Source organism: Pavona decussata, unplaced genomic scaffold, assembly GCF_977016875.1.
Source record: "Pavona decussata unplaced genomic scaffold, jaPavDecu1.1 SCAFFOLD_52, whole genome shotgun sequence".
Taxonomy (NCBI): Eukaryota; Metazoa; Cnidaria; class Anthozoa; order Scleractinia; family Agariciidae; genus Pavona; species Pavona decussata.
In genome coordinates, this window is record NW_028145474.1 from 942,501 (window position 1) to 958,743 (window position 16,243).

The 16,243-nt window shown below is 37.5% G+C and overlaps 1 protein-coding gene across 2 annotated transcripts in view; it reads right to left on the reverse strand.

Moving 5' to 3' along the window:
- Positions 1-3,553, reverse strand: part of LOC146480800 (transmembrane protein 205-like) — a 4,880-nt gene extending 1,327 nt beyond the window's left edge. For both annotated transcript variants that reach the window (XR_014864583.1, XM_085109045.1), the window contains exons 1-3: positions 3,223-3,553; positions 782-945; positions 1-175 (exon numbers count right to left, since the gene is read on the reverse strand). The exon at positions 1-175 is cut by the window's left edge. Coding sequence is in view for 1 of the 2 variants with exons in the window: in XM_085109045.1 (XP_084965171.1) it covers positions 1-175; positions 782-945; positions 3,223-3,406 (523 nt within the window). In the remaining variant the exon portion in view is untranslated. The remainder of the gene's footprint in view (positions 176-781; positions 946-3,222) is intronic.
- Between the last annotated feature and the right edge of the window lie 12,690 nt (positions 3,554-16,243).

Consider the following 16,243-nt stretch of genomic DNA (forward strand, 5'->3'; position numbering starts at 1 on the left):
TCTCCATGTAGGTCTCATCCAGTTTAAAGGCCTTATCCTTGATGGGCCCTACAGCGTCACCATATCCGTGGTCCTTCTCGTACGTGTACCTTTCTGTCATCAGGACTGTCACTTTTGGTTCCAGATAAAGCGCATTGATCAAAGTGGATAACACAGAAACAGCAAGGCCGGATATCTAAGAAAAAAACAACATGGAATGTTTGGTCTAGTCGTTTTAGTCTAGTCTTGTTTAAATAGACCTCACGCGCGAGGGGCACAGAAGAGACTGTGGAAGTCTTATCGAAGGATGCGGCAAAACTAAAGCTATAGTTACAAGAACAGACTTTCGGTGTCAAGTGGAAACCGACAGGTGTTCGTAAACATGTGGATCGGTGATTTTTGTGCAAGAGCTTTAGTCGCGTCGATTCTAAAGTTTCCTTCAGTTCAATTCAGTTAATCAAGCTTTTTTCGCGATGAAATCAGCGTCGCTTTATACTCGTGCAGGTGCGCAAACCTGTGCGCGACATTGGGAATGAAAAATCACCATGAACTTTTTTTCCAAAACAGTTCCCATCGGTTGAATGGATAGCGATATTCAATGGGTAAAATATGTTAGGTTAATTCACCGCTTTTCCTTCAAAATATCAATTTTTCCACCGGATTAAGGTGTCAGTCTTCGAACAACCTGTACTTCAGGGTGCGGAGATTCATTTTAAATTATTTGGAAATTTACCACGTCAGTAACAAAACGTACAGTATACTAGTTACAGGAAAATAACATAAATATTGTCTTGGTGCTTACCTGAATCTTTTCACTTCCATTCCACAGTTGTACAGGATGCATAAGATAGTACGTTGCCAAGGCAACAGTGGATAAACATGAGCCCACGGCGAAGTACACAGGAAAAAGCTGGCTTTGCAAATGCCCAAAGGTGTGCCTTGTCAAGGTGAAATACATTTTGTAACCTGTAAAGCAAGTACACTGACTTTTTACAACCTCAAGCAAACTCGTTCTTCAAGAAATCGAAACTTGTTTCAAATTTGATCATCTGACCACAGTTAACACTTTAATCCCTAATCAACATGTATCCTCTCCTCACTCTTCTCAATACATTTCTCATAGTACTGGTTGGGAGAGTTTTTCTAAACATCAAGACAGTTTTGATCTCGTTTAGCAAAGCTTATCTTTGTCTATCATTTACGTCACGACCTTTACGTTTGATCATGCTGCGATCCTTACGATCATATGGAAACCGGGGGTAGAATGATATATTCTCGTTTGCATGTAACGTTCAAAAATTTGCTTTTAAGTTTTTATTCTTATAACAATTATTCATGTAGGACAAACTTTTTATTTATTTTCAGTATATACTTAAGTTATAGTGAGGAAAGGTTACATTTGTGAAGGTATTAGTAAGGGTTATTTTCAGCAAATTCCTTTAGCATGCACACAAAACGTGCGCGAACAATGCACCTGCGTGCACGGGTGCCATGCTCTGCAGACTGCATGGGAGAAGCATTTTCAGTTCCGTTTGCTGTCGATTGATACTGCGGCGTTTTAGTGTAAATTAGCCCAATGTATGAAACTTTTAACGCCTTAGCTTTGAAGACTATTCAAATCGAATTGCTGATGAAGGAAATTGTGCACGTACCTAATATTTCGAAACAGTTTAATTGATTTCGCGAGTTAAATTACGGAATTTCCAGAACGAATTCTGGTGTCACTGCAAAGAGCAAAATGACGCAATTCCGGCTAAGAGAAAGAAATATTTCAACACGCAAAGAACAAACTTCATGTTTTATTTCACGTGTGTAGAATCTCAACTGTCCGGGTCACAGTTTGTTTGTTCTTTGACCTCAGCTTCCGTGTTCACTAATCAGTTTGGCTATTCAGATGAAAGCTTATTTAACGGTGTTAAAAGTACGTTTTGTAATAATACAGACAAACGATAAGATTCTACGCAGTTCTTTATCAGTATTTTTGTGGATAATTCTGTAATCCTGTCGTCTTCAAAGGTGAAAAGATGAAATTATCAATCAAATTAGTCAACAAAGTCCTTTTGTTTCAAAGGCGTGGAAGGCCTGTTTCCGGCCTTTAAGCCTCATTAATTCTTACGACGGAAAAAATAAGATTTAAGACCTCTGGCAAACAACGTCTCAGAACATGAATTTTTGGAAAACGGTCAACTTGCTTTGCTCTGCATTTTGTTGTTGTTGTTGTTGTTTTGTTTTGTTTGTGTTTTTTTGTAAGGTCGTGCTCTTGAGACATTTTGTTGTTATTGATAACTGGCCATAAAGCTCCATTTCGGTCATATATGGCGCACGAACTGTCCCTGTTTGAGTGAGATCAAATCCGGATTCAAGACCCCTTTAATAATTCGAATTCTATAAGAGGCTTTTGTATACCAGTAGTAAAGAATCTAGTGCTATGTTTTGAGATGATACGATAAATAATTTTATTTCATGCTGTCTTGCTGGTAAAAATAGTCCAAAGGTTCCTATTATTGCTACGGTGAGCAAAAACATGACCCCACCGTTAGTAAAAATCGAGACAGGCTTTTGCATCGAAAGACACTTCAAGAAAATTATCTTGTCTGTTGATCGAAAGTTTATTAACCTTCTGTCTATGAGGTTTTCAAGTTACTGGTTGGTCTGCACAAATGAAGCCGTTCTTTGGGGCGGCAATATTTTCCTTAGGCCTGTGTTTGAAGGTTGTTCTATTTGTACTTTTCTGTTTGTTTATTTAATTTTTTTTTTACTATTTTGTAAAATATAATTTGGTGTTATTTGAACTGTGCCCAAATTCCTTGCATGGACTTGTTATTTAGCACTGCGCACTGCACATTCCTTGTCAGGGGCGACATTAAATTAGATTATATGAGCAATCTCAGGGCTGCTAATCATTTCTGCTTCGTCGTTAACTCATTTTTTTTTTAAATCCTTTTTTTTTTCCCTCTCTCTCCCCCGCTTTTTATCTTATCTCAACGGTTTGGCCCAGTTTAGGAAGGAAATAGTTACGTCTTTAGAAAAATAGGATTTGTACATGCCCAACTTTTACAAGGCTGAAAGCATGCGAGGAATATATTTTTCTAAGAAAAAAAATATATCGTTTATACCCAGTGAGTAACATGATATACTTGCAAGTTGACAAAAGTTCAAATAGGTCTTCTCCAGTCGTATTAAATCTGCCCCCATCTGTACGACTTGTAATATTGAAGACACAAAACTAATTGGCTTACTCACCCGCGATAAACGTTACCCAAAATTGCATTCCCATCCACGTTCCAAATGAAAACAAGTGTAGCAGACGAATTGAAGTGGTGAGAATTTCTCCTCTTCGAATCTCCTCAGAAATTCGTGATGACAAGCTTGTTACAGCAAACGCGATGGCGACCCCCAATATGTTAACACACACTTTATACGTCATGGCGAACAGTTTGTGAACGCTTAGAATTGCTTGAGTATTCCCAACCGGTCGCCGAGTGTGCTCTGCCAACGTGGCAAGATTTATTTGAGCTGATGGAACAACTCGATTACTTTATATAATTCACCCCCTGTACAAATAATCTGATCAGGGCGTCAATCGTGAAACTTGGCATGCAATGTCCGGCTGTAACTACGTCACTCAAGAGGTGTCAAGCTCCGTGCACTTTGGTGGGCCGGAAGATAAATAAGTTCTTTCGTACTGTCCGTTTTTCTGCAAAACCCGTACTAAAGACATTTATAACTAGCAAAGAGCAGGTCATTTCCATAATATTACGACCATTAAACCTATTTAGACGTACTAAAATCCAGCAAAAATATAATTTCGCAGAACTGTTAAATTGTTTTATCAAAGGTTTGTTCAGCTGTTCAAGTTATTGTTGCATAAGTACTAAATTAATCTGTATTTTGATCTTCTGTTCTGTTAACATACTTGGCGAGTTTACAGCTTCAGAAATTATGGAAGCAAAACATTTCTGAACATTCCAGTTTCCAAAACGTGCCGAATCTCACTGGAGAGGTTTTGATTTGTACTCAAGAAGAAGTTTTTTTATTTTTGGAAACAGTGACTTACAGAGCATATAAAAACAGGATACTAAATTAAAATTGCAACGTCGAGCAAAATTGCTAAATCATCATCTTAAGATCTTCCTCGTTGTACGTTTTCTCGTGAGCGGAAGAAAAACAAAAGTCTAAAAATAAAAATAACGTAAACAAACGGCGTGGTGGTAAGTTGGTTGTCCGTTACGTTATCTCTAGAACTTAAAGAGCTCCAAATTCATGTTTTAACGGTCGTAAAAACCCTGAGCTACAATACATAGTTTCGATACCTTTTACGGCCGTTAACTCAAACGTAGAGTTCCATAGATCTCGAAACAAAATATAAAGTTGGGCGTGTATTATAACAAAATTTTGGATTTTTTCCCCTATTGGCAAGAATAGTGTGCTGTCTCGCTAACGCTCGCCAGCAATTATTTTTGTTGTGTGATTCTTTGCTGTCGCCAAGAGATAATATCCGATCGAGTTGCGTTTCATTTCTGCTGAAACGTTGAATTGTTGTATTGGATAGGAGAATAAACGGTTACTGACTTTAGACTCGAACAATTTATCTTACGTGAAAAGGTTCAAGAGATTCTGCCCTCACAGTCATGACTGACAATGATCCTACAATATCTTATGCTAAGATTATTTTCCTTGTTAGAACGCTGTCATAGTACTTGTAGGACTTGTATGGAGACAAAACAATTCATGTTTAGCTTTTGTTCATTGTGCTTTTGCGTCCCAAATAAAATGCTCCAGCTTAATGCTTCCTCATATTTTCGCGCAAAAATATTCGTTCAATTCCAAACTTAATTTCAGCCTGTAATTTCATTTTCTAAGTTTACTGTTTTCATTTGGAGGCCCTTCTTTCTTTTTAATCGTCATTTCTTGTTCTGTGGGGCCTCCTATACTAGATACGTCATGTAAGCCTCATTAGAAGTGTCTGTAAGTAAGACAAAACCGTTAAGCCAATGCTATTCCGGCCGGCACTCAAAAGCCTCGAACGATAAAACGTTTTGAATGGCGAAATATTTAGTGTCCGGATCCATAAAGATGTCCTCGACTGAGTTGGTCTGTTGCCATCGACAGACTGTTTACAGCCAGAAGTCGGCGTCCGTCGTAATTGCAGTTTTAAATTTGCGCCGGTAAAATGGCAACACTAAACATCGGACTTCACTCAAGCGTCCGTATAATTTAAGGTTTTATGCATGCTTCTGTAATTATTTTTACAAATATTTCTAAACTAAATTTGTTCCCATGGAGTCGAAATATTTATGAAGAAAACAGGAAATATGTTTTGTTTCTTAAAAAAAAAAACCCGCTTCCACAACTGCACTGAAACAGTTTTATGCTGCGATGCGCGCAAACAGGAATCACTACTCAAAAAACACTGAAGGAAGGAAATGTTTCCGTAAACATTGTTTTATGGGAAGCGGACTAAGTAGACCGAAATTTGCAGTTTTGTTGTCGCTTCTTCCGATCTCGTATCAAGTAAGATGTACAAGATTATCTTATGCGGCTAGACGAAATGCTTAAGACTTTCAGTGACCCGATTCATTTCAAAAGCTGATTCATAAAGTGTTATTTTCCTGTTTGCTGTTTATGATGTCGCGATGCTTTTAACTTCTTAGTGGCTGGATGAAAGCAGTTCTGAAGTCTTATCGTCATCGTTCAAATAAAAGCTACTGAGCAGAACGTTCCTGTGTCACCTATCCAGTGTGATGTCCACGGTGTTGAGATTTTGTTAACTTGTCGGTGGAAGACATTCTACAATACATTCTCAAGTCTCAGCGAGACTTTGTTCAAATCAAATGATGGACCAGAGAGTTAATTCTGTAGTGTATGTTAAAGTGCTAAAGAAAAACCCATGAATTTCTCACTGAGTGTTAGCTCTGATATAAGGAAATCATGGGGAGATCGCACGAGGCAACGAAATAAATCTCCGACCTCGGCGGGAATTGAATTGAAGACTTCCGGATTTGCTTGTCCTTTGCTCTATCGACTGAGCTAGTGAGAGTACATACACTAAAATTAGTTAGGGAGCTCTATCTTTTCAGTCTTTTTAGTCTATCTAGGGATAAACTTTTTTGCCATTCGAATAAAAACTATTGAAAACCATTTTGCTGTCTGTTTTTAAATCATTGTAAAGGTAAAAAGGTAAAATGCCGCCCTGATAAATTACACATCTGCCTTGACGTCTCGTTTAGCTGTGACCACCATAGTGACCACCTTATCACCTTTAAGCCGCAAAACGTGCGACCTTCACATTCGCTGCCAAATAAAAAGGCGATAAAACCACACTGTTTTTATTGGCACGTTTTTCAAAGTTTCATAGCTGATTAGGATGTTATCATTAGTAGCTAAAACTTCCGCGTTCCCGGCGTTAACAGTTGGATTTCCTGTAGTCATGTTTCTTTCCATCTCTCGAAGTCTAAGTGGTTTTAATTTAAGTACTGATATAATTATGACGATACATTTCAATACAAGCGCCTTTTATCTGTCAGCTAGCAAAGCTGACCAGACAAACACGATCATGAACGGATTGTAAATGGAATACGTCATTTATTTCAGGGCTGGTTCTTAAAAATCTGTAAAACTTCACTTTCTGAAAATGATATGCACTATTTGGAAGGCATTCCAAAGGAAAAGCTGACATGTTATCAAAGCAGCGGGTCTTTCAAAATGGTGCTGGCTTACTGATGTCAGTTTATCCCAACAAAACACTTGTTAACGAAGGAGGCATTAACCTCGGGTTGATCAGCGGTTTACACCCCTTTCCAGCACTTAAACTTTGAGGGATCAATACAGTTATACAACAATATTATTGTCAAAATATGTCTCCATGCATTTAATCTTATAAATAACTTCTTTGGAAGCTTCTTCACTAATTTTGCCCTTAGGTTTCTTTAGAATGTTGTAGATGGTACGAATGTTTTTATGCCTTGATTCGAAATATTTTCCCCTTTTTAATGGATCGCGCAAAAAGCATTCCATCTACCAAAGAGGAAATATTACTGGAACCCAAACGCGTTATCCGCTAATACTCGCTCTCCTACTCCACTTCCTCTGCAGCGGTTATCAATCCAACACAGAACGGGAAACAAGTTAAGGATGCCAACCAACGAGGTTTAGTTCTTTTTCTAAGTTGTGCCAAACGGTTTTCAGTAAAAAAAAATGCGAAAGTTGTTAAACCGGCTTCAACATCAAAATCTCTCATAAACCCAAGAAAACCGAAACTGGGTACCAGTAAACCGCACGACAATTTGACTTCCGTTTTATTTGAATTCCACGCGCTCTCGCGCGCGTGTTTTCAACGAAAGCGTTTGCAATTTTTTTCATATTTTTGGCACTTCTCTACTGTTTACCCAACGTTTGTAGCTTTATATGTGAGAAGCATTCGCTGAACGGTCATACATTCAGGTGAAATCCACATTTAAACAGCTCCGTAGGAAAGTTCCGGTACGGCTTTTAGTTGAACTGAGGATATGATCTCTCCATGATTTTGTTGATACAGCACACAGGAAAGTACTGTTTAATGGCCTTTTTGAATAGTTTCGTTTAACTGGATTATGCCCACAAAACGTATAACGAAACATGTACTAAAATTCTAAACTTCTTTAGTATTTATATCTGATCTAAAATGGGTGGCAAAATTGGCATCTACAAACTCGAGCATTTTTCGAACATTTTAGTGAAGCATACTGAGTATTAAGGAAACATTATACGAACATCTTAGTTGCATTTGCTTAAAAAAATACTTTTTTAACAAAATAAAAGTATTTTTGAGGGGAAATGAAATCTGGCACTCAAGCCAAACCGAGTCTGAAAGGCCAAGTAAATAATTGAGAAGAGATCAATGGTTTTACGTTTGAAGAGTTCGAAGACGGCCATATTTGGATATATATAGTCAACTTGCATGTTGTTGTCATTCCTCTTGTATTACACTGTAAACTCCCTAAGCCATGGAATTAATAAAATAAACATGTTTATTATTATCCTGGAATTTTAGGGACGTTTTGGTTTATTACAGAATATTAAAAGTTAACTCTTAATTCTCACTGACAATATGGATCAGTGTAACTCGAGCTTTCTTCTTTTCAACCCATTTTCTGTTGAGCTATAATCTTAAAACTTGAGTTTATAAAATTTTCACGTAATGTAATGATTATTTTGACCCGTATAATAATTAACATGTCGATTGGTTTCATGATTATATATTTGATGATTGAATCGTATTGTTTTTGAGCCCCTTCTGGTAGTAGAAACTAGCTAAGAAACTGAGTTTTAATTTCAATCAATCAATCAATCATTCGTTTGTTTATCCACATAACGTCTGATGAGCTAAAAGCTCGTTCAAGATACGTACGTGTAAAAATAACATAAAAATTAAAGTATGAAGGAAAAAGCGGGTCAAGTTCATCAGCCGCTTTTTCCTCTCAATGAACTTCGACGTGTAAAGGAACCACAGACAGCGCACTAACCAGCCTTTCCTCTGTTGACAACACCCTCAGGCAAATTCTCTCGCGCAAGATCTCCAAACTTTTTCTTTCGATTATAAAGTCATAATATGTCCTCAATTCTCCCCACCTCGATTAGTTCATAAGCTTTTTGCGGGGAAAAAGTAATATAATTTGTTAGTTATATTTCTAATTTTCAATAAAATGTTGTTGTTGTTGTTGTTGTTGTTGTAGTTGCCATTTTCCTTTCTTTCCAAGAAGTTCGACCTTCTAATATTGTCAAATTTCTGTTTTCAGTTAAATTGATAGGTATGCCGCAAACCGGGGAAGTTGTACAGTAGAGCATAATCAACAAATAGCTTGGAATTTTTGTCTTTTTCATCTTGGGAACGAGGCACGCATTTTTTTTAATCTTGAGAGTTAGCGTCAGCGTGTCTCTGAGGTATAAACAGTACGAGTGTTTGTCCAGTGAAAAAAACTCAGATTAACTGATGCAGAGGGCCAAGAACGATTAACGCTCAGTTAGAAGAGGACTCTCTTTCCCTTGGCGACAAATTGTTTGCCCCGGATGATACATGTTGGCGCTTGTGGCTCCATTGCTGAAACGTAAACGAACCACTCATGACGTAGCCTTCCCTGCAGTCTGTGCCCACCACCCAAGCTCGTTCCCAGGGTCTCTCTTAGAAAATATGGAAAATATGGCTGATTCACTTGTTATGAATATTCCTTCCTGTTTGTCTAATGTAAGATATTCATTCAAAATATTCAGATTGCTGTTAGCCGATCCTAAGTAAATTGATCAGACTCTCCGTGTTGGGTGAGCGATCCCGTGATCTAAGTGATGTAATCAGAGAGTAAGCCTTGCTATTTCTTTCGCTTCTACTGTGGTTTCGCCTGTGGTGTAGCGGTTACCACGCGTGCTTTGAATGCAGGAGACCGAGGTTAGCAGCGTTGACCCTGGGTACAATGATGCCCACCACCCTCGGTGACATTCACTCACGAAAAGTTAAAACGTTTTTCTTTCATCATGCCATTGATGTCATATTCAACCCAAGAAGCACAAAATGAAACTTAAGCCTTTTCTATATTTCCTTAATGAAAATTACTATAAATTAGAAACATTTAAAATAAAAACAAGTAATACTCTCATCCTGATCTATATACTTGTCAATCATCTTGCCCACAAACTGTCCTTAAACTTTAAGGCAAGCTCTGCTTAAACTATGTAATCTGTTTTGAAGATTATTTTTAGAGATTGGGATTGTTTTTTTTTTTATTTTTGGAAGCAGTGACTTACAGAGCATATAAAAACAGGATACTAAATTAATATTGCAACATCGAGCAAAAATTGCCAAATTATCATCTTAAGATCTTCCTCCTTGCACGTCTTCTCGTGAGCGGAAGAAAAACAAAAGTCTAAAAATAAAAATAACGTAAACAAACGGCGTGGTGGTAAGTTGGTTGTCCGTTACGTTATCTCAAGAACTTTTAAAAAGAGCTCCAAATTCAGGTTTAAACGGTCGTAAAAAACACTGAGCTACAATACATAGTTTCGATACCTTTTACCGCCGTTAACTCGAACGTAGACTTCCACAGACCTCAAAACAAAACGTAAAGTTGGGCGTGTATTATAATTTATCAATTATTTAATATTTGTTGTGTGATTCTTTCCTGTCGCCAAGAGATAATATCAGATCGAGTTGCGTTTCATTTTTTCCACTGAAGTATTGTTGAAGTGGGAAAGTCACGGGTTCATTTTAGCACTTTAACTTACACTACAGAATTCATGATTCTCTGATCCATCATTTGATTTGAACAAGGTCTCGCTGAGACTTGAAAATGTGTTGTAGAATGTCTTCCACCGACAAGTTAACGAAATCTCAACACCGTGGACCGAGTTACACTTGATAGATAACACAGGAACGTTCTGCTCAGTAGCTTTTATTTGAACGATGACGATGAGACTTCAGAACTGCTTTCATCCAGCCACTTAGAAGTTAAAAGCACCGCGACATCATAAACAGCAAACAGGAAAATAACACTTTATGAATCAGCTTTTGAAATGAATGGTCACGGAAAGTCTTAAGCATTTCATCTAGCATAAGATAATCTTGTACATCTTATACGAGATCGGAAGAAGCGACAACAAAACTGCAAATTTCGGTCTAGTTAGTCCGCTTCCCATAAAACAATGTTAACGGGAACATTTCCTTCCTTCAGTGTTCTTTGAGTAGTAATTCCTGTTTGCGCGCATTGCAACATACAACTGTTTCAGTGACTTTGTGGAAGCGTTTTTTTTTTAGAAACAAAGCATATTTCCTGTTTTCTTCATAAACATTTCGACTCCATGGGAACAACTTCAGTGTAGAAATATTTGTAAAAATAATCGCAGAAGCATGGATAAAACCTTAAATTATACGGACGCTTGAGTTAAGTCGATGTTTAGTGTTGCCATTTTACTAGCAAATTTAAAACTGCAATTACGACGTACGTGATTTCTGTCTGTAAACAGTCTGTCGATGGCAACAGACCAACTCAGTCGAGGACATCTTTTATGGATCAGGACACTAAATATTTCGCCAGTCAAAACGTTTTATCGTTTGAGGCTTTTAGTGAGTGCCGGCCGGAATAAAAGTGCCTTAAGGATTTTATCTTACTTACAGACACTTCTAATGAGGATTACATGATGTATCTACAGTATAGCAGTCCCCACAGAACAAGAAATGACGATTAAGAAAGAAAGAAGGGCCTCCAAATGAAAACAGCAAACTCAGAAAATGAAATTACTGGCCGAAATTAAGTCAATTTCAAACTTATTTGATATAAAACAAAACAAGAGGTGAAGCTGATCACAGCACTATTTGTTAAAGTGGTTTATTACAGAATATTAAAGTAAACTCTTCCTTTCTCACTGATAATATGGATCAGTGTAACTCGAGCTTTCTTCTTTTCAACCCGTTTTCTGTTGAGCTATAATCTTTAAACTTGAGTTTATAAATTTTCACGTAATGTAATGATTATTTTGACCCGTATAATAATTAACATGTCGATTTGTTTCATGATTATATATTTGATGATTGAATCGTATTGTTTTTGAGCCCCTTCTGGTAGTAGAAACTAGCTAAGAAACTACGTTTTAATTTCAATCAATCAATCAATCAATCAATTGTTTATACGTAACGTCTAATGAGCTAAAAGCTCGTTCAAGATACATACGTGTAGAATAACATAAAAATTAAAGTATGAAGAAAAAAGCAGGTCAAGTTCATCAGCCGCTTTTTCCTCTCAAAGAAGTTCGACGAATAAAGGAACCACAGACAGCGTACTAACCAGCCTTTCCTCTGTTGACAACACCCTCAGGCAAATTCCCTCGTGCAAGATCTCCAAACTTTTTCTTTCGTTTATAAAGTCATAATATGTCCTCAGATCTCCCCACCTCGATTAGTTCATAAGCTATTTGCGGGGGAAAAGTAATATAATTTGTTAGTTATATTTCTCATTTTCAATAAAATGTTGTTGTTGTTGTTGTAGTTGCCATTTTCCTTTCTTTCCAAGAAGTTCGACCTTCTAATATTGTCAAATTTCTGTTTGATAGGTATGCCGCAAACGGGAAGTTTTACAGGAGAGCATAATCAACAAATAGCTTTGATTCTTTTGTCTTTTTCACCTTGGGAACGAGGCACGCATTTTTTTTAATCTTGAGAGTTAGTGTCAGCGTGTCTTTGAGGTATAAACAGTACGAGTGTTCGTCCAGTGGAAAAAACTCAGATTAACTGATGCAAAGGGCCAAGAACGATTAACGCTCAGTTAGAAGAGGACTCTCTTTGCCTTGGCGGCTCGAACGACAAATTGTTTGCCCCGAATAACACATGTTGGCGCTTGTGGCTCCATTGTTGAAACGTAAACGGACCACTCATGACGTAGCCTTCCCTGCAGTCTGTGCCCACCACCCAAGCTCGTTCCCAGGGTCTCTCTTAGAAAATATGGAAAATATGACTGATTCACTTATTATGAATATTTCTTCCTGTCTGTCTCATGTAAGATATTCATTCAAAATATTCAGATTGCTGTTAGCCGATCCTAAGTAAATTGATCAAACTCTCCGTGAGCGATCCCGTGATCTAAGTGATGTAATCAGAGAGTAAGCCTTGCTATTTCTTCCGATTCTACTGTGGTTTCGCCTGTGGTGTAGCGGTTACCACGTGTGCCTTGAATGCAGGAGACCGAGGTTAGCAGCGTTGACCCTGGGTAAAATGTTGCCGACCACCCTCGGTGACATTCTCTCACGAAAAGTTAAAACGTTTTTCTTTCATCATGCCAATGATGTCATATTCCACCCAAGAAGCACAAAATGAAACTTAAGCCTTTTTTTATATTTCCTTAATGAAAATTACTATAAATTAGAAACATTTAAAATAAAAACAAGTAATACTCTCATCCTGATCTATATACTTGTCAATCATCTAGCCCACAAACTGTCCTTAAACTTTAAGGCAAGCTCTGCTTAAACTATGTAATCTGCCAGTTTGAAGATTATTTTTAGAGATTGGGATTGTTTTTTTTTATTTTTGGAAACAGTGACTTACAGAGCATATAAAAACAGGATACTAAATTAAAATTGCAACATCGAGCAAAAATTGCTAAATTATGATCTTAAGATTTTCCTCGTTGTACGTTTTCTGGTGAGCGGAAGAGAAACAAAAGTCTAAAAATTTAAATAACATAAACAAGCGGCGTGGTGGTAAGTTGGTTGTTTGTACGTTATCTCAAGAATTTAAAGAGCTCCAAATTCAGGTTTTAACGGTCGTAAAAAACACTGAGCTACAATACATAGTTTTGATACCTTTTACCGCCGTTAACTCGAACGTAGACTTCCACAGACCTCAAAACAAAACATAAAGTTGGGCGTGTATTATAATTTATCAATTATTTAATATTTTTTGTGTGATTCTTTGCTGTCGCCAAGAGATAATATCAGATCGAGTTGCGTTTCATTTTTTCCCCTGAAGTACTGTTGAAGTGGGAATGTCATGGGTTCATTTTAGCTCTTTAACTTACATTACAGAATTCGTGATTCTCTGATCCATCATTTGATTTGAACAAGGTCTCGCTGAGACTTGAAAATGTATTGTAGAATGTCTTTTACCGACAAGTTAACAAAATCTCAACACCGTGGACATTACACTTGATAGATAACACAAGAACGTTCTGCTCAGTAGCTTTTATTTGAACGATGACGATGAGACTTCAGAACTGCTTTTATCCAGCCACTTGGAAGTTTAAAGCACCGCGACATCATAAACAGCAAACAGGAAAATAACACTTTATTAATCAGCTTTTGAAATGAATGGTCACGGAAAGTCTTAAGCATTTCATCTAGCATAAGATAGTCTTGTACATCTTATACGAGATCGGAAGAAGCGACAACAAAACTGCAAATTTCGGTCTAGTTAGTCCGCTTCCCATAAAACAATGTTTACGGAAACATTTCCTTCCTTCAGTGTTCTTTGAGTAGTAATTCCTGTTTGCGCGCACTGCAGCATACAACTGTTTCAGTGACTTTGTGGAAGCGTTTTTTTTTAGAAACAAAGCATATTTCCTGTTTTCTTCATAAACATTTCGACTCCATGGGAACAACTTCAGTGTAGAAATATTTGTAAAAATATTTACAAAAGCATGGAAAAACCTTAAATTATACGGACGCTTGAGTGAAGTCGATGTTTAGGGTTGCCATTTTACTCGCAAATTTAAAACCGTGCAATTACATCGGACATGATTACTGGCTGTAAACAGTCTGTCGATGGCAACAGACTAACTCAGTCGAGGACATCTTTATGGATCAGGACACTAAATATTTCGCCAGTCAAAACGTTTTATCGTTTGAGGCTTTTAAGTGCCGGCCGGAATAGAATTGGCTTGAGGATTTGTCTTACTTACAGACACTTCTAATGAGGCTTACATGACGTCTCTAGTATAGCAGGCCTCACAGAACAAGAAATGACGATTAAAAAAGAAAGAAGGACCTCCAAATGAAAAACAGTAAACTCAGAAAATGACTTTACTGGCTGAAATTAAGTCAATTTCAAACGTAATTGATATAAAACAAAACAGGAGGCGAAGATGATCACAGCTCTATGTTCAATTGGTTTATTACAGAATATTAAAAGTAAACTCTTCCCTTCTCAGTGATAATATGGGTCAGTTTAACTCGAGCTTTCTTCTTTTCAACCCGTTTTCTGTTAAGCTATAATCTTAAAACTTGAGTTTGTAAGTTTTCACGTAATGTAATGATTATTTTGACCCGTATAATTATTAACATGTCGATTTGTTTTATGATTAAAATTTGATGATTGAATCGTATTGTTTTTGAGGCCTTTCTGGTACAAGTAGAAACTAACTAAAAAACCTAAGTTTAAATTTCAATCAATCAATCATTTATTTATCCACGTAATGTCTAATGAGCTAAAAGCTCGTTCAAGATACGTACGTGTAGAATTACATATAAAAATTAAAGTATGATGAAAATAGCGGGTCAAGTTCATCAGCCGCTATTTCCTCTCAAAGAAGTTCGACGTATAAAAGGAACCACAGACAGTGTACTAACCAGCCTTTCCTCTGTTGGCAACACCCTCAGGCAAATTCTCTCGCGCAAGATCTCCAAACTTTTTCTTTCGATTATAAAGTTATAATATGTCCTCAGATCTCCCCACCTCGATTAGTTCATAAGCTATTTGCGGGGGGAAAGTAATATAATTCGTTAGTTATATTTCTAATTTTCAATAAAATGTTGTTGTTGTTGTTGTAGTTGCCATCTTCCTTTCTTTCCAAGAAGTTCGACCTTCTAATATTGTCAAATTTCTGTTTTCAGTTAAATTGATAGGTATGTCGCAAACGGGAAGTTTTACAGCAGAGCATAATCAACAAATAGCTTTAATACTTTTGTCTTTTTCACCTTAGGAATGAGGCACGCATTTTATTAAACTTGAGAGTAAGCGTCAGCGTGTCAGTCTTAAGGTATAAACAGTACTTGTGTTTGTCCGGTGGACAAAAATCAGACTAACTATGGACAGGTCCAACGGTTAACGTTCAGTTGGAATAAAGGTTTCTTTTTTCAATTTTGCTTTGGCATCTGTCCCGGCAGTCTGTGCCCACCGCCCAACCTCGTTCCCAGGGTCTCTCTTAGAAAATATGGAAAATATGGCTGATTCACTTTATACAAATACTCCATACTGTCTGTTTCATGTAAGATATTAATTCGAAATATTCAAATCGCTGTTAGCCGATCCTTAGTAAATTGATCAGACTCTCCGTGTTGAGTGAGCGATCCCGTGATCTAAGTGATGTAATTAGAGAGTAAGCCTTGCTATTTTTTCCGCTTCTACTGTGGTTTCGCCTGTGGTGTAGCGGTTACCACGTGTGCCTTGAATGCAGGAGACCGAGGCTAGCCGTTCGTTGTATCTTCCTTTTACGTAAACTGATCAGACTCTCCGTGTTGAGTGAGCGATCCCGTGATCTAAGTGATGTAATCAGAGAGTAAGCCTTGTTATTTCTTCCGCTTCTGTTGTGGTTTCACCTGTGGTGTAGTGGTTATCACGTGTGCTTGAATGCAGCAGACCAAGGTTAGCAGCGTTGGCCGTTCGTTACCTTCCTTTTACACGTTCCTCTCTTAGGCTGTGGGCACAATGTCAGGGACCACCCTCGGTGACATTCTCTCACGAAAAGTTAAAACTCTTTTCTTTCATCATGCCGCTATTGATATCATATTCCACCCATCAAGCACAAAA